At 41.2% G+C, this 16396-nt stretch overlaps 1 protein-coding gene across 3 annotated transcripts in view; it reads right to left on the bottom strand.

The window, feature by feature from the left end:
* LOC141144830 (cadherin-6-like) overlaps positions 1–16396 on the bottom strand; it is a 599167-nt gene that overhangs the window by 55400 nt on the left and 527371 nt on the right. For all 3 annotated transcript variants that reach the window (XM_073630891.1, XM_073630890.1, XM_073630889.1), the window contains 3 exons: positions 6774–6895; positions 1917–2019; positions 1585–1836 (listed from right to left, as the gene is read on the bottom strand). In XM_073630891.1, coding sequence (XP_073486992.1) covers positions 1585–1836; positions 1917–2019; positions 6774–6895 — 477 coding nt within the window. The remainder of the gene's footprint in view (positions 1–1584; positions 1837–1916; positions 2020–6773; positions 6896–16396) is intronic.

Below are 16396 nucleotides of genomic sequence, written 5' to 3'. Positions count from 1 at the left end.
TAGAACTGTAGGAGCTAACTCAGGCTCTCATCAAGAATGCCCGACCTTTCCTCACAGTTCCTCCATTCATAGAAGCCTGTACTACTTCTATGGAAAGTGATCTATTAATGGAGGAGGCAGATCTTCCAATCATCTGTTTATCCTCCATTCATAGAAGGCTTTCTATTCATAGAAGCTGTAGTACTGGCTTCTATGAATGGCGGAGCTGGGAAGAAAGGGTGGGCATAGTCAGACACTCTTGATGATAGTTTGTCACAGCTCCCACAGTTTTAATAACCCCCACCATACTGGAGGATTACAGGGAGAGTGGGGGTATTGATTATGGGGGGGGGGGTAGATTTCAGCTAATAAAGAGGCATCAGCACAAGGAACACGAGCTACTGACTGTATGTTATGTCACTTGTGTTGAATTTTGGTGTTTTTTATTTTGATTGGATTTAGTCATTTATATTTTTGCAAGATATCATTTCATGATTACATTTTCAGCAAATGGGTGTTGCGCTAGGCACCTTTTCACCTCCATCTATAACTAATACTTTACTTAAAAAGCTTATTGTAAGTAAAGCTTTCTAAATAAGTGATTCTAAATTCTAAATGTGTTTTTACCTGAAGGCATTATCTACATTAAGGTAAAAACACCTCACTATCTGACCTAACCACTCCATCCCTTAACACTTATCTGACTCCTGTTACTGCTCCAGCACTGTCTTGGCAGCAGAACTACTCCCCTCACTTCCTAGCCTCACAGGAGACACTGAGGGCATCAGGAGCCAAAAGCCCCTGCGGCTGTCAGTCAAACTCCTTTGAGGAGGGAGTGGGGGTGTGACTCACCAGTGATGTATGTGTATACCGATACACACAGCCCGGCTCAGCAGTGTGCATGCATGGGTGCCTCCTTATCACTGGACAGCAAAGGGACCTTTATTCAATATTGTTGCACAGAACAGGCAAGTATAACCCCCTTTTTTGAACAAAACAAAAAATGATCCTTTAAGTGTCACTTTAAAACTTTGACCTAGACCAACTAGACTTTGCTGTTGGATAAAAAAAAAAACCTGCACCAGTGCAATGATGAGGTCACTGTAGTTGTCTCCCCAACTATAAGCAATATGTATTTATTTGTTTTATTTTCATATTGCAAGTATTCACAATTTACACAGTGCTTTATATATTGCACATTTACAACAGTCTTTGCCCTAAAGGTTCCTATCCCACATACATAAATACACATACTAGGGCCAATTTAGACATGATCCAATAGAACCCTGACTGTATTATAAATCATTTATATTTACATAACTGGATTATATGGTGTCTTTTTAATATCTGCATATATAAGTAAAAAAAACAGGATTGTTGATTCAGGTAGTGTCTATGTATCTTTGGTTTTTTGGTTGAACTCTATGAACAACTATTACCATAATTCAAGTTTAATTGCAAAGTTACAGCTTCTAGCAAACACAAAAGGTGCTGGCATTGTTATCCGAAATTAAATTAGCTTCTTGTATTATGTTTTTCAGTTGCTAAAAATTTCACTGAAACAGAAACCAGACCAAATGACAATGTGGTGTTCTATATTCTTACCTAGCAGTATTATAATGCAGAGGAGAATGGCGATCAATGCTCCTGTACTCAAACCTGTAGGGTGGCTTAGAGCTTCGGCTGTACAAGACTGCATGTTACCCTTGTGGTCGCAGGCACACACACGGATGGTCAGTGTACCAGTGCTAATCTGCACAGGAAACCCATAATCAGAAATGACCACTGGTAAAAGGTATGTATTCATCTCATGGCGGCTATATCCATTTCTTCTAGTGTATATGCTGGCTGTGTTATCTGCAATCAAAGTATATACTATTATAAACACTTTCGTAGCAGACCCAACAGTCACAAAGAATTTATTTGGGCATACTAACCTCCATTATCTTTGACAGTAAAGTTGGCATCTGATGATGAATACGAAAACCGAAGTCCACTGTAAGAATCATCCTTATCCACTGCACTAACAGTGTGTATTATCTGTAATAAGCATATTTAGCAGGGTCAAATAATACCTCTAAGTACACAATCAAACATTTTTTTACCAAATATAAGGAATAATATTGCTTAACGTATAGTATATTGTGTTACAATATGTGCAATTAGAATACAAAATATGTCTGTTTTCAATAAATATAACTTTCCAGAGTAGTTATTTGGGGAGGTATGAACATCCATGTCCAGTATGCATGAAAATGAGGAATCTTTCATTTAAAGCTGAACTCTTGGTAGCTATAAATGCAACTCTGTTATCATTCAGATGTCATTAAATGTACGTATTTTGTAATACAAACAGTTTAAGGACCTGGATTTGACCTGGAATCAGGGTCCTAAAGTTTCTGTACAACAGAGCCCAGGGAGAGTATTGGAGAAGCAGCACAAGGAGCCAGTCAGGTGTGTGGCATTGTAAGTAGCTTGTTAACAGGAGCAGAGAACACGGTGACACCAGAGAAGGACTCATCAGTGTGCTGCTTCTCTTTTCACTGTCCAGTCACAGGGTTGGGGTGGAAAGGGCAATTACAAGTGAAAGTAAAACTCCTGCAGAAAAACAATCAGGTCTTCTGCCAGATATGACTGTGCTGTGTGGCAGAGCTGTGTAAATCTCAGAACCGAATGAACAGAAATTCAGTGTGAAATCCTTTAGCAGGTTTAACAACTCCCATATATCAATTTAATCTGTTCATTTGGCTGTTTGCCTATTCAACTTTAAAATGATTTTTTAAATTATTTATTTATTATTATTTCATTTGAAACATTAGGCCAGACAAGCTAACAAAGTAGTAATAAACATAATGACAGTTAGAAGCTATGATTTACTTCATAAGATTTCTTTAGATATCACATTGTAGGCACAATCTACTCACTGAAAGATTCACCTGGATTGATTGTTAATGCATACCTATACATATCAAGGAAGAAGGAGAGCAGAAAAACATGGCAACTTTGGCTTTCTAGGGGGAAACACTGATTGAATGGGAATATGCTTGTTCTTGCATTTAGAAAAGCAGGCCAAGGGCTGTTTGCAGCGGTTGGGAAATGCAATGAAACAGGTTTGTTTCTCAATTCAATTGCAACAAGCTGGATTGGCCATTAATGTCTTTTGGTATTTTTAGTTTTATCATGAAATTCACTTTTGAGTACTTTTTGGTTCCTGGAGTGCTAATTTGCATGTTAGCAGTTTCCATCTGGTTAGACTGCATTACCACTTGCCGACCGGCTCATGCTGCTATACGTCGGCAGAATGGCACGGGTGCGCAAAACGACGTACCCGTACGTCACTCCGTCATCGGCGGCTAGACGTGATAACTTTTGCACAAACCAATCAATATACGCTTATTACAAATTTGTTTTTACCAAAAATATGTAGAATACATATTGGCCTAAACTAAGGAAAAAAAAAATGTTTTTATATATTTTTGGGGGATATTTATTATAGCAAAAAGTAAAAAATAATGCGTTTTTTTCAAAATTTTTGGCATTTTGTTTGTTTAAAGCGCAAAAAATAAAAACCACAGAGGTGATCAGATACCACCAAAAGAAAACTCTGTTTGTGGGAAAAAAAGGACGTCAATTTTGTTTGGGTACAACGTCGCACAACCGCGCAATTGTCAGTTAAAGCGACGCAGTGCCGAATCGCAAAAAAAGGGCTTGGTCACGAAGGGGGTAAATCCTTCCGGGGCTGAAGTGGTGGATAAAAATACAAGTAGCTGCTTACCTGGTGACAAACCAGTTATAATAATTAAAATGCCCAGATGTCAGCATTAGCAAAATCTTGGACGTCAGTACTTCATGTACATGTAATGTAAATACATTAACCACTTGAAGATGTTAGGCATTGATGTATCCCCTAAACCCTGCTCCTCCTCCTACAAGGCTTAACTGTGAGTACTACAATTATCTCCTAAACATGTGCTGTTTAGGAGATATTCACATTGACTTTAGTCGATGGCATCACTGTGCATGCACAGTGCGCTCTGCATCCAGGGCACATTGAATGTGCTGTGAATGCAGAGAGCTCTGTGCCACAATTGTGTGACATCATTGCTCCATTCGAACATCCACAGAGCATGAACCCAGAAAAGAAAATGTGTGAAGTTGGAAGTGCCGGCAGTGGTTGACAGTTCAGCACTGGAGGGCCCCATTCAAAAAGTAAATCTTCCATAATGTGCTAGTACGGGCCCATTAAAAAAAAAAAGGAAGAGTTTACTACCACTTTAAAATACACATGATGTCACATTAATTATCATGTTATGTACTGTACATTTCACATGCTTAATAATTATACCTGAAATGAATTCAACATAGTACTTAACGTACATGGCAAAGCAAGCATTCTTTATCTTAGAAGTTTTTTTATGACTTATGTAATCCACAAAAGCACTGGAAATCTCTATATATACATGCAGGGACACATATGAAACTTTCCTAGTTTTAGTCATTAATGAAAGGATTAGAAATACTTCAAGTGGAATTACAGTTTAATTAGCTTTAAAAAATAACATTTTAAGATGAAAGCTCTTAATTATAGCACAGAAAGTACTATCTGAACTGCCAGTGTGACGTTTAAAAAAAAATCTGTGACATTGCGAGATGATCTACCCAGGCTCCGTTACTGCTGTGACACAAAATAGCTGGTATCCTCCCTCTCCGCATGCAGTGACAATATATATGGAAGTTACAGGGAGAGCAGAGGTGAAAGATGACAAACATCACATGGGAGGATTGGGAATTAAACAGTAAATCTGCAGGAGATTTTCCTAGCAGTTTTTATGTTTCATCTAATCCTTTAAAATTCTATGTTTTCTATTTGCAGCAGCCTTTTACTTGTAGGTTTAGTAGTAAAAGAGTGTTTTTTCAGAACATTACAGTATGAATGGTAATAGTATACTAAGTGGTCATTTGGGGCCACTTAAAATGAATACTATTATGGAAGCAAACTGCAGTGGAAATACATAACAATAATCTGTGCAGCTATCTTCAACTACATTCTCCTAGGTTTACCTAAGATCTGAATAATAATTATTTTTTCTGTCACATTAAGAATATGCATGGTGCCTCATCAACACAATTTACACCTTATAAGAACTAAATAAAAACAATGTTCACAGCACAGGTTTAATATTATTCCAAGTATTTATGGTCTCATACAAAATTGATGTTGTTTGCAGTTTATCCTTGTTTTCTTATTTAATTAACGCATAAACACTAGAGTAAAATTATGCAGCTGTTTGGAAATGTCAGTGTTGACACAAGTCTATATCTGTGATTTACAAGGCCAAGTGTACAAATGTATGCTTATTTTATGATTAGTTTAATATCACAGAGTTGTGGTGTGTATGTACTGCCACAAGTATTGTCCATGTGTATGCTAAGGGGTCCAGCCTAGTCAAACGTATTCTATTAGGGTAGCACAGTGGCTTAGTGGTTAGCACTTCTGTCTTTTGGAACTGGGTCCCTCGGTTCGGATCCCAGCCAGGAGACTATCTTTATTGAGTTGACATGTTTTCTCGAGCTGGGTTTGCCTCTGGCAATTCTGGTTTTCTCCCACACTCCATAGACAAGCTGGTAATTTGGTAATTTGCTCCTGTTTAAATTGGCCCTAGTACTGTATATGTGTATTCTTGCATGTGAGATAGGTATCTAAGATCATAAGCTCCTTGGGAGCAGGGACCATGCATGTACAGTATGTAAAGCACTGTGTAAACTGTTTCTACTCTATAAATGCCTGTATTAAATATCAGACCTAGACGGGCAGTACAGGAGCTTGCCGAGCTTACAAAATCCACATGGCATTGGGATCCTTAAGAGTATCTTGGGGCCATCATAAGAAACATGCAGCTCTGTAAGCAGCTTTTCACAATAAGCTTTGTTTTCTTTCATTTTTTTTTTACAAAACTGCCTTTAGCCTATACTTGCTTTACTGAGTTAATAGTGGTGCCATTTCATTAACATTTTTGTTTCACTGGACCAAACAAGATTTGGTCAGACATACACATGTGATCTGTTATAATTTATCTGCCAGGCTGCATTTTTATTTCCATTCTGGCATTGGGCCCTATTGGGAAAGTGCCTATGTAACATTTATTGATTAATAAATATCTAAAGTATACACAGATTTGTTATACAGTATATGTCCTATATGCCCAACTATGAAATAGAAATCTCAGCAGTCAAGTGAAAAGTATAGCTTAATTCTGAAAAGAACATCACAGAGACTGACTCATTCCCTCCCTAGGGCCACTAGTTTTGTATTTTATGCACACATTAGTTCCATCATATATTTCCATGCAGAGTATAGTATCAAAATGGGGCCAGCCAATGATGAGACTTAAAGACACGTTTTCACAAACCTGAGCACTACAAACCTAGCACACAATAAAAAAATGCATATAATATGCATATGTAACTGGTGAAAAAAAATCAAAGTGATCAATGGACAGTGATCTAATTCGCCAAAAATGCACACACTTTTCTAGAAAAGTCACACTTGAATTTTAGTAAATATGAGTATCATTTTTTTTTTTTGGTTGACATGTATTCCGAAATGTTGACAAGCATGCAATTGTATACAGTTGTAAGCTTGTTGCAAAGCAGATGCCTGCTAACTTTAAAATAATAATCTTCAGCTCAAGGGTGCAATAAAAAAAAAAAAAAAACTCTTCAAATCGACCACATGGATCAGCTGTTTTCATTTTTAAATGGAACTTAACTGCCAGGAGATCACATATACACACCTGTTCTGCCTTTGCATTTTCACAAACGTATATCTCATACAGTGTTGCAAACTCCGGGGCATTGTCATTGACATCCAGAACTTTAATATACACAGGAACACGGCTACTTTCCTTAGGATTACCTGTAATAAAAAAGATAAGAGACCTGTATGTGTACAATGGCTATATAGGGTGAACTGTACAGAGATCAGAAACCAGACGCTAAATACTTAATTTTGGAAAATGTCTCGTTTTTTTTTAATGTTGTGCCTGTGAGTCTTTGAATCTAACAATCAAACGCCTAATTAAAAGAACACAAGCTGTGTATTGCCAGTTTTACAGCCACTTTCCCAAGCAGAAAATTGGAAGCACTGTGTAAATGTATCATGACACTATTCTTATAAAGACAAAAATACAGCAATACCAAGCAAATAAACCATAAAACAAGAGCAATGCTTTAACATTGAACATATTCAACCCTAGACTTCATTCAAATGGCCCACAAGTGATAGTAGACATAATGATACCTTAAAATAAGCCCCAACTGTCCAGCGTTAGATGTTATTTGTAGTTGTGCTCATGTGCATTGATCGATCTTATTTGCAAGAAGTATGGTAAACTGAGTTATTGAACCAAGTACTTGCAACCTCTATGTATCACAGAGGCCAACCTACAGTTTTTTCCAAATGATCACAAGATGCTGTGGTTTGTTGGCAATAATCATAACTCAGTGGAAGTCAGCAGCTGCAATCACTCAAAGTGCAGACTTCCACCACAGGACATAAAATAACCATTACTATCCAAGGCAATTACAAATAGAAATGTATTTTCACACAAAACTATACATCTGTGTGTTCTCTATGGTGCAAGGCTTCATAACCAACCTAGTGATGAAACTGATTTGCCATCTCTTTCCTTTTAAGAGTAATCTCTGGGTTCAGATACCAATGCTTTCAGCGAAAGCTAGCCTCTTGGCTTTTCTAAAGTTTACATAAATATAATGATTGTGTAGATAATTCAAATAGATAAGCCACATTTGACTAATTGTATCTTCTATAAGTTGAGCATTTTTCAAATTTCTGATAAGTTTGAAGGCTGGCCACAGGCTAGCCTGGATTTGTAGGAGGAGTCTGAGGGCTATATATCCCTCCTCCTCCTCCTACAAATCCTTCGTCTGATCATTTCTGGGTTACGCCGACACGTCACTTCCGGGTTTCTTGCTGAGAGACGGTCCGCTGCAACAGTGGTGGCAGTGCCTCTCTTGGTGCTCACACGCCCAACCACCTTCCTATCACCCCATGGTTTCTCCCCGCTTCTCCCGGTGCTCACGCCAGGGGGGACTTTGTTCGGCCGTTCACCAGCTTCTCTCTCCCTGTACAGACCCACATGGTGGCCGTCCCCCTCGCTTCTCCTGGTGATCACGCCGGGAGGGGGAGTGTTCAGCCGCCCGCTTCTCCCAGTGCCGCCTGCCCACTTTACATGCTCCATCCAGCATTTTCGAGGGGACGCCCACCTGTTTTCGCCTGTGCTCACGCCGGAGGAAGGGGGGCAGGGCGTCCGTCCTCCCTCTTTCTCCCTATTCGCATCAGCATCAGGGGGAGGGAGTATCTCTGCATGTCGTCACCCCTCCCATTACAGTATGAGAAGCGAATGGGAGGGGAGAGAGGGCCCGAGACAATGTTGGGAGCTGGGTCTAATTTACATTACCACGCCCAGGGGCTGTACGGGGTGGGGATCGATGCATGATGTGAGCTGTACCAGTGCTAGTGTCTCCTTCTGGGGCTCCTCTGCAGCTAAGCATGTGTTCAAATACAATGTACACATAATAATAATAGTCAACTTCTCCACACATTGTACATTTGGAATTGTATCTCCCGGCTCCTCATACCGCTAGGGGCCCATATACTTTGTCTCTGGCTTTCGGATGGGGGGGCGGAGCTTCATCCCTCCAGCGGACTGCACGCCAGCGCAATATCCACCGTTTCACAAAGTCCGGCCTGATAAAGCTGCAACCAGCTTATCTTTTTACTCATTCACACGGCCATCCAGGGTTTTACAACTCCCAGGTCAGCATTTCTGCAGCCTGTACAGCCAGGTTTTCATGAGATGCAGCCATACAAGCAATGACAAGCTCTGCAGCTGTGCGCATCTGTCCGCTCATGGAGCAATTACCTGCTGTTAGGGTCAGATGAGTGGCCCTGTCAAAGGACAGGGAATGAATACAGGGAAATATCTGTTTTTTTGTAGTGTAAATATTGGTGCTTTTTCTGTGTTTATAAAAATTAACAACGGAATCTATTAGCTCTTCTGCCGCCCTTGCCCCTGTGCGCAACCCCCCCTTTCAAAATGCAGAGGGTCGGGGGAGGGGGGTCACTCAGGGCAGTACCAGGATGGGGGAGGCTGGTTCATAGGATTCCTTGCCCGTGTTCCTGTCTTAGCGTGTTCCTGTCAGCGTCTTTCTGTCTTAGCATATTTAGTCACAGCATGTTCTGTCTGGCGGTTTGTCAGCAGGTGGTCATAGCGGTTCTGTCAGCATGTTCAGTTTCAGCATTTTTCAAGTCATAGTCATAGCTTCCTGTCATAGCATATCCTGTCATAGCGGGGCTGTCATAGTGTGTCACTGTCATAGCGGGTGATGTCACTCATGTTCAGTCACGACGTTCCAGTCTAGCGGGTTCAGTCTAGCAGGTGCGTCCTAGCGTTGTTGGTTAATGCGTCCAGCCTCAGCATTTCGGTCATACCACGTTCAGTCATAGCGTTCCTGTCATTCGTAGTATGTCAACCGTTGCATGTCATTCGTAGCATTTTCATTTGTAGCTTTTTCATTCGTAGCATGTAATTTTGCAGCATTTTAATTCGTAGCATTTTCATTTGCAGCATTTTCATTCGCAACATTTCCATTCGTAACATTTTCATTCGCAACATTTTCCTGTCGTAGCATTTTGTTCGTATTGTTTTCCTGTCGTAGTGCTTTCCTTTCACAGCTTTCTTTCGTAGCATTTTTCTGTCATAGCATTTCCTGTGTAGCTTTCTTTCGTAGCATTTTCCTGTCATAGCATTTAATGTGTAGCTTTCTTTCGTAGCATGGTCTTGTCGTAGCATTTCCTGTCATAGCTTTCTTTCGTAGCATTTTCCTGTCATAGTGTTTCCTGTGTAGCTTTCTTTTATAGCATTTTCCTGTCATAGCATTTAATGTGTAGCTTTCTTTCGTAGCATGGTCTTGTCGTAGCGTTTCCTGTCATAGCGTTTCCTGTGTAGCTTTCTTCGTAGCATTTTCCTGTCGTATCACTTTCCTGTCATAGATTTCATTCGTAGCATTTTTTCTGTCATAGCGCTTTCCTGTCATAGCTTTCTCTTGTAGCATTTTTCCTGTCATAAGCGTTCCTGTGTAGCTTTCTTTCGTAGCGTTTTCCTGTCATAGCGTTTCCTGTGTAGCTTTCTTTCATAGCATTTTTCTGTCATAGCATTTCCTGTGTAGCTTTCTTCGTAGCATTTTCCTGTCATAGCGTTTCCTGCGTAGCTTTCTTCGTAGCATTTTCCTGTCATAGCGTTTCCTGTGTAGCTTTCTTCGTAGCATTTTACTGTCATAGCGTTTCCTGTGTAGCTTTCTTTCGTAGCATTTTTCTGTCATAGCGTTTCCTGTGTAGCTTTCTTTCGTAGCATGGTCTTGTTGTAGCGTTTCCTGTGTAGCTTTCTTTTGCAGCATTGTCCTGTCGTAGTTTTCGTTCATAGCATATCTGGTAGCTAGTGCTCACATCCAGGGTCTGTCACGTCTAGGGATCCATACGGGCTGAGGTTTAGTTTTAATTCATTGTCATCCCACAATCTTCTCGCCCGTATATCATACGTCATACAATGAACGTTCATTTCATTACACTTGCACGTCTACCCACCACGGTCTGTGGGTACACTAGCCCTCAGGGTTCAGTTTTGCTACCTGTGTCTGTTTTCTGTCGTAGCCTTTCATTCGTAGCATTCCTGTAGTAGTATTTTGTTCATAAGCAAATCTGTTAGCTAGTGCTCACATCCAGGGTCTGTCACGTCTACAGATCCATATGGGGTAAAGTTTTGTTTTTAATTGATTGTGGTCCCACAATCTTCTCATCCGTATACCATATGTCATACATGCACGTTCACCATTACACCTTTACTACTACCCACCACGGTCTGTGGGTATCTCAGCCCTGAGTGTTCATTTTTAATTACCTGTCTTAGCGCTGCAGGTTACTCGGGCTCACTCACTACATAATCTAGGGTTGTGTCATCATTAGGTTCACATTCACGTGCTGTTGGTCTTGTCATTTCTGCACCTACATCCTCACACTTGTCAGGTACAAAGGGGTGTTGTTGTTCATGGGTTGGTTGTCTGTTCTCATTTCTCTAGTTTGTGTTTCCTTAGGTCAGGGCATGGCCAGCGCATTCCGGAAGTGCCAAATTCACATTTATATCTCCAACGCCGCATGGGGGTTCAGTGCATGAAGCACCCCATCAGGTAGGGGTAGGACCATACCAAACTCAGTGCTGAGTTTTATCACTGGTGTACCCCTTTTCTGGCCTCAAGCTGGGGGGGGGGGGCAGTACTTTTTTAGTTTGTTATTCCAAACTCCATGCTACAATTGTTGGACAGGATGGAGGGGATAGCCCGCTCGGCTAGACTGGAGGTTTCAGCTGCGACCCCGGCTCCTGCTCTTCTCTGTGTGCCTGCAGGTGATGTTGGAATTTCTTCATCAGGGGCATGTGAAAGTGGGGGCAAGCTTGGTCAGAGGTGATCAATCTGGCCAATGGTTCTTTATCCAGAGTATTCTGAGGTCTTCTACCAAGGGTGGGAAGGTTTCATTGGTTCATGTGTTTGGCTCTCGCTGCATATTGCCTCTGCATTTTGGCCATCTGCCAACACTATCAAATATCTATCAGGTGACCAGCATTTCAGGCCCCTACAAACTCCTGTTAGTCTGTCCAATTTTTGCAACTCACCCTCTCTAAGCCATGATAAGGGTAGTCAGGGATGTTCTCCTGGCACGGCTACCAGTTACCGGACAGGTTTTGTGGTGTTTCAGACCTCCTGTCTCCTACCCCTGGCTCAGTTACCAGTTGGTGCTCTAGGCAATTCCCTTTTGCTAGGCTCACAACTTCTCCATGTTTAAAATAGAGGGACAAGCTAGGGGTCCGTGGTCATTACCGTACTGCAGGCACGGTATCGGTTTTAAGTATACGTCCTTCTCTGCAATATTCCCTGGGTCAGCTTTTTCTCCCTTTCCCATGCATCCTCTCACCATGAACAGTTAATTCTCATGTCCAGGTTTACCTTCCTTATTAGGCTCATATCCTAAACCCTTTTGCTGGATTGTCATCAGGATCGGAGGCAACTTTGGGGGTCCCGAACAGGGGGCCCCTTCTTTGATCATCAGGTACATGGGGCGCTGGAGTTCCTCCTGTTTTAGCTGTTTCATACGTACCTTTTGTAGGCATCCAGGCTTTCACTATATTCTGGACGGATGGCTGTTGCTGGCCCTTCATTGAAGCTTTCACATCACACCTACTTTGGGTCTCTTTTTGCCCTCTTTTAGGCATACTGACCAGCCAGGCCAGGGCACACCTCAGGTCTTGGTAGTTAGGATTATCGCATCTCCAAGTGAAGACTCTGACTACAAGTTTGATGGCTGGCCGCAGGCTAGCCTGGATTTGTAGGAGGAGTCTGAGGGCTATATATCCCTCCTCCTCCTCCTACAGATCCTTCCAGATCATTTCCGGGTTCCCACCCACCCATTCCCCCATACTTTTATTATTTCATTTACATTTCATTCGTATAGGGTATGCCCTCTTTTAGACATACTGACCAGCCAGGCCAAGGCACACCTCAGGTCTTGGTAGTTAGGATTATCGCATTTCCAAGTGAAGACTCTGACTACAATTACCTGTATACGTTTATAATATGGATGCACGATGAGTTTGGTGATGGCTCTATTTATCTGTGAATGCAAATCTTTTCTAACAGAAGAGAATCCGTCCTATTTCCCTGAGGTTGTTTTGATAGGGCACGCCCCACCCAGTGATAAATACCTTCCCTGCACCCCCTGCTGCCCTGTTCACATTTGGAAGCACTAAGTTTAAACACTCTGTGTTGGTCTATTTTTGAGCTTACATAGAGTGTATGACCTTCTCCCACAGGTTACATTGTTAGTGACATTGCTAGACTGGCTGCTCAGGCTTGAACATTGCATCCTGGGGAAAAAGAAGATAAGTCTACATGCTCCCCCATGTCTGAAAATACTAACATTTTTACAGGCTCTAAAAAAAGCAATCAGAGCAGCAGGGAAGTGCAGTGAAGGTGAGCATAAATGCTTGGGGTGGTGCCTTATTAAGTGATCCTGTCACTGTGCCCTAAACTGGTTCTCTTTAAGCCTGCAATATCCAGAAACCTAGCCTATGCACTGGGCATAGCAAATTTGGCAATACACCTGCTCCAGCCAACTGAAAGTTGGGCTAAATCTACTCAATCAATTTCCACCAGAAATAACACACCTTAAGAAGAAATTATCTTTTTGCATGCCAACGTGCCAGCTACTGTTCAATAATAGTGAAGAGCTGAACATACCTGGATTCGGTTCAAGCAGGGTTTGACGAATGTAATTATAATTTGGGTGCTGAATCTCAACCCCATTGAGGTTTTTGCAAGCCATATAAATAAAAACAGTTTTGGACAATTTCTAAGGCTATAGATAAGGGATTGTCAAACGAATTGCATGGGATGCTAGGCAACATGTACCAAAGCAAAAAAAGTAAAACATTTTGTTGGCGGGGAGCATTGATTTCAGTAATGCTTTCAGTGAAACATTAACATGACAAAATGACCTGGGGGATGGCTTGACCCTGCTTGTAAAATAGTGCATCTGTGCAATGTATACAACTAACTACAGCAACACTGACATTTTCAAGTGTTTAACCACTTTTTAAGTATTACCTTGGGGAAATGCAGACTGGATTACTGCAATCACTGAGCAGCAAATGATCTCACCTGTGATGTTACATAGTTACATATTAAGTGAGGTTGAAAAAAGACACAAGACCATCAAGTCCAACCTATGTGTGCGATTATAAGTCAGTATTACCTTGTATATCCCTGTATGTTGTGGTCATTCAGGTGCTTATCTAATAGTTTTGTGAAACTATCAATCCCCCCCCGCTGAGACCACTGCCTGTGGAAGGGAATTCCACATCCCGACTGCTCTTATAGTAAAGAACCCTCTAGGTAGTTTATGGTTAAACCTCTTTTCTTCTAATTTTAATGAGTGGCAACGTGTCTTGTTAAACTCCCTTCTGCGAAAAAGTTTTATCCCTATTGTGGGGTCACCAGTACAGTATTTGTAAATTGAAATCATATCCCCTCTCAAGCATCTCTTCTCCAGAGAGAATAAGTTCAGTGCTCGCAACCTTTCTTCATAACTAATATCCTCCAGACTCTTTATTAGCTTTGTTGCCTCGTAGAGCTGGAGAATTATCGCTTTATCCCTTGAGTTAATCCCTTTTTTAATGCATACCATTATTCTGTTTGCTTTGTTAGCAGAAGCTTGGCATTGCATTCCATTGCTGAGTCTACCATGTACTAGGACCACCAGGTCCTTTTCCATCCTAGATTTCCCCAGAGGTTCTCCCCCCAGTGTATAAACTGTATTCATATTTTTGCCACCCAAATGCATTTTTTTACATTTTTAAACCTCATTTACCATGTAGTTGCCCACCCCATTAATTAGTTCAGATCTTCTTGCAAGGTTTCCACATCCTACTTAGAAGTTATTGCCCTGCTTAGCTTAGCATCATCCGCAAATACAGAGATTGAACTGTTTACCCAATCCTGCAGGTAGTTTATGAATAAATTAAATAGAATTGGGCCCAGCACAGAACCCTGTGGGACCCCACTACCTACCCCTGACCATTCCGAGTATTCCCCATTTATCACCACTCGCCCTTGTAGCCAGGTTTCAATCCATGTACTCACCCTATGGACCATGCTAACAGACCTAATTTTGTACAGTAAACGTTTATGGGGAACTGTGTCTAATTCTTTTGCAAAATCCAGATACACCACGTCTACGGGCCTTCCTTTATCTAGATGGCAACTCACTTCCTCATACACAGTTAATAGATTAGTTTGGCAAGAATGATTCTTCATGAATTCATGCATACTTGCATACTATTGATGTTAGGCTAACTGGTCTGTAATTCCCAGGGATGTATTTTGGGCCCTTTTTAAATATTGGTGCTACTTTGGCTTTTCTCCAATCCGCTGGTACTATTCCAGTCAGTAGACTGTCAGTAAAAATTAGGAACAATAGTCTGGCAATTACTTGAGTGAGTTCCCTAAGTACCCTTGGGTGCAAGCCATCCGGTCCTAGTGTTTTCTTTATGTTAAATTTCCCAAGTCTAATTCTAATTCTGTCCTCTGTTAGCCATGAGTTTGCTTCCTGTGACGTGTCATGAGGATAAGCACTGCAGTTTTGGTTACTAAAGCCCCCCGATTCCCTCGTGAAGACTAAGGAGAAGAATAAATTCAATACCTTTGCCATCTCCCCATCCTTTGTAACCACATGTCCTTCCTAATTCTTTATGGGTCAATATGGTCTGTTATCCCTTTTTTACTGTTTACATGCTTAAATAATTTCTTGGGATATTTTTTGCTCTCTTCCGCTATGTGTCTTTCCTGTTCTATCTTAGCTGCCCCAATTGAACCCTTACATTTCTTGCTGCATTCTTTATAAACGCTGATGATGATCCCTCAACCCCGTATTTTTGGAGTGCCTTCTCCCTTGCTTTTATTTGAATTTTTACATTGGAGTTAAGCCACCCAGGACTTTTGTTCGCTCTTTTAAATTTATTACCCAATGGTATGCACTGGCTAATGCCCTTATTTAATATGCTCTTAAAGCGAACCCATCTCTCCTCTGTGTTCTTTGTTCCTAAGATTTTATCCCAATTTATGGCTTCTAGCAAGGCTCATAGTTTAGGGAAGTTGGCTCTTTTGAAATTCAGTGTCTTTGTATTCCCCTTATGTTTCCTATTTGTGTGATTTATACTGAAGCCAATTGACCTGTGATCACTGTTTCCTAAATTGCCCCATATTTACACATCCTTGATCAGGTCTGTATTGTTGGTAATCAGTAGATCTAGTAATGCTTTATTTATAGTTGGTACGTCTACCATTTGACCCATGAAATTGTTCTGCAAGACATTTAGGAACTGGTGAGCCTTAGACAAATGCGTGGTTCCCTCTGCCCAGTCTATGTCTGGATAACTAAAATCCCCTATTATGATGACACTTCCCATCCTTGCTGCTAATCCAAATTGTGATAGGAGGTCCACCTCCACCTCCTCCCTAGCTCCCTTAGTGATGTCATCTCTCACATTCACTTGAATTATTCTTGATATATAGACATATCCCTCCCCCTTTTTTACCCTCTCTATCCCTGCGATAAAGGGAATACCCATGAATGGTTGCCAGCCAATCAACCCCTCCTTAAAACACTAGCTCCTCAGCCACTTGTTTACTTCCCTAATCTCCCTCTGCCTTTCTGGTGTGGCTCGAGGTCCCGGTAGTATTCCTGAGAATACTACCTTGTAGGTCCATTTCCTCAATTTAGCTCCCAAGT

This window comes from Aquarana catesbeiana, linkage group LG05 (assembly GCF_042186555.1).
Source record: "Aquarana catesbeiana isolate 2022-GZ linkage group LG05, ASM4218655v1, whole genome shotgun sequence".
In the NCBI taxonomy this organism is placed as follows: Eukaryota; Metazoa; Chordata; class Amphibia; order Anura; family Ranidae; genus Aquarana; species Aquarana catesbeiana.
Note: the sequence above shows the minus strand (reverse complement) of the source record. Positions and strands in the feature narration are given on the sequence as shown.